General features: G+C 37.6%; 1 protein-coding gene across 1 annotated transcript; it reads right to left on the reverse strand.

Annotated features, from left to right (window-relative positions):
• Positions 1-289: 289 nt before the first annotated feature.
• On the reverse strand, positions 290-1099 carry LOC147433041 (uncharacterized). The gene has a single exon (XM_086492025.1). The coding sequence runs from the start codon at positions 1097-1099 to the stop codon at positions 290-292; it is 810 nt and encodes a 269-aa protein (XP_086348151.1).
• Positions 1100-2705: the final 1606 nt, after the last annotated feature.

The raw sequence follows: 2705 nt of genomic DNA on the forward strand, positions 1-2705 counted from the left end.
TGAAGCTATTTGCTTCAGGATAGTTTTGATTTGCAACAAACCATTCTGTTAAGTTAGTTTTTCTATTTTGCTCATTATCTAGCAAATGTGATACATCATCACCATCTTGAAATGTAACCATATTCTGCAATGGAAGTTGTACTTGCAATCGTTGAATAGCTGGCCTTTCACTATGCATGTTGAAGCCAAATATTCTCCACATAGCCTCAGATGCAGAAACATAACGTGCATTGAGATAACTCTTGATCTCATCAGTAGCTCCTTCACCATCTTGAAGGACAACAGTGGCTCAATCATGTCCCTTGTAGACATACTTATAAAGATATTTCACGGCAGTGATAGTTGAGCAAATCTCCACATTAATATGGGCTTGGTATCTTAGTGATAAGAGAGGAAGAGGGTTGTAAGGAACAACCCAACAATGATCTAAATTGTAATGTTTAGACGTAACAAACCTTCCATCATCTCTTCTCATATACACAGGATATCCACTTTCGTTTACATTTGTAGACGTAGAAAATGTTCGTGGAAACTTGAATCTACACTTACCATCAACCATACATGGAGAACGTGGGTTCAAAGGACCACATGGCCCATGAACATTACAACGACGCACTACATCAAATAATTCTGGAAACACATTCTTGTTAGGGAGCTCTGCACAAACCAACTTGTCATAGTGTAATGTATCTATGGGTTTATATTTGGATGCAAGTATCAACAATATATGTGCATGAGGAAGACCTCTCTTCTGAAATTCAATCACTGAAACATGTCCAATCACCTCCCCAAATACGGCTTGCTTGATAAGTAAATGCATCATATTTTGGAACTTCTGATAAAACACTCGTATAGTCACATCAGGACGATCAACAGCACTTTGTCCAGGTAGTAATGCATCATCTATTTCCTTCCATCGTGGATTACATGTGAATGTGACGAAGAGATCCGATTTCCCCCTACTACGAACAATTGCCATTGCATCTTGAAATAGTTGGCACATATATCTTGGATCTCCAACAAAAGACAAAGGCAAAACAATTCTACGGCCAACATTTTGACCTTCAGCCCTCTCTAAGCCATCTCTAGCCTCAACCATGTCAACCAATCCTTGGTACACTTCACCACAAAGTGTTTTTTGGTTATTTCGCATCCACAAAAGCCGTCACTCCTCTAGAGTACTATAAGAATCCACGACATACTGTTGTAAAAAACATAATATTGCTTTTGACTCGATTTTTTTTCATCGGTAGTCTGTAAATAAAGATGCTACCCATCCTCTCCACTTAGAAATAATAAAACATACAATAAGGACATGTAAGCTCGATGCATGCTGGAGATTCTTTTCAAACCCCCGTGTCAAAAATTCAGTACAATGTCGCGATAGCCAATATTTCTATCATCTCCTTGTCCTGGCATAAATGCAGCAACTTCAGAACCCCTTGGAGCAAGATATTGCCAACCATCACAATGATGCTCCGCAATAACCATCCTCATATTGGGTACAATAGCATCACCAGACAAAGAATCAGCAGATCGTAGAGCATTTGCATAAGGATTTACTCTATGCATCATCACTCTAAACACTCTAGAATACTACGATCTAAATTTGAAACATGATGCAATCTGTTACTCAACTCATGTTCGGTATCAAAAAAATATAATTGTGCAAAGCGTGGGACTTCATTTTGTCCTTCGGCTGGCGCTAAAGAACCAATGCTATGATAGACAAAGCCGTGAACCTTAAAAGTGTATACACCTCTCCCACCATAATTAATAGTCTCATCAATATTGGCACCAAGAGACACAAATGCCAATGCATTATTATATCCTCGAATGTTTTGTAAGAACTGTCTACTTCTTGTTGTGGTTGAGCTCATCAAATCTTTCAATTCATTTGGTGGCTCATTCAAAGAAAGTGATTGGACTTTCCATTAGAGCAACAATATTTACCCACAAATGTTTGGATAGTCTTTCCTTCGTCCTTCCAGGCCTTTGCTCCACATTTGGAGCAAACATAATCTAAGCTTCCTAAGTTGTGCAACACACACTTTTTGGATAGAACTGGTGCCATAGACTTGTGATGTAAAAGGAGAGACGTTGGATATTCAAAGCGGATGGACAAACAATGCTTTTCTACTTTAGAATAGTTTCCCTCTACTAAGTTCATTGTTGTCCTCACATTCATGGCTTCAGGTTCATGATTCATCTTATGTACTCATGCCTGCTCTGCCTTTCATTGCACTCCAATAAAGTTCCAATAGTACTTTGTAGTGAATGCCTTGTTCTCTCTCGTGCTATTTGGCGCCTCGCTTTTCACGAATCATCACACAGTCGACTACGTCGTGCATGACCAGGTGATAATATACGTGGTCCAGATACCATCTATGAAATCAGGTGCAAATAGATCTCATATAAATACAATATACCTGATATAATTTGGATTTGTCACTAAAAGAACATTTTTATGCTTAATAAAAATCAATATAAACTGGGACATCTAATAATATCCTCTAACCTAAATACATTTGACACATTGATAGTGACTCAATTAAAAAGTACAATTTGATGAAGCTACAACATAACATTACATATTTCTACCATAAGTAGGACTAAATACATTTGACACAACGGATTGACTTAATTAAAAAGAACAGTTTGATGAAGATACATCAAAACATTACATATTTCTACCATTAGTAGGA

This window comes from Adiantum capillus-veneris, chromosome 20 (genome assembly GCF_014529385.1).
Source record: "Adiantum capillus-veneris isolate H3 chromosome 20, ASM1452938v2, whole genome shotgun sequence".
NCBI lineage: Eukaryota > Viridiplantae > Streptophyta > Polypodiopsida > Polypodiales > Pteridaceae > Adiantum > Adiantum capillus-veneris.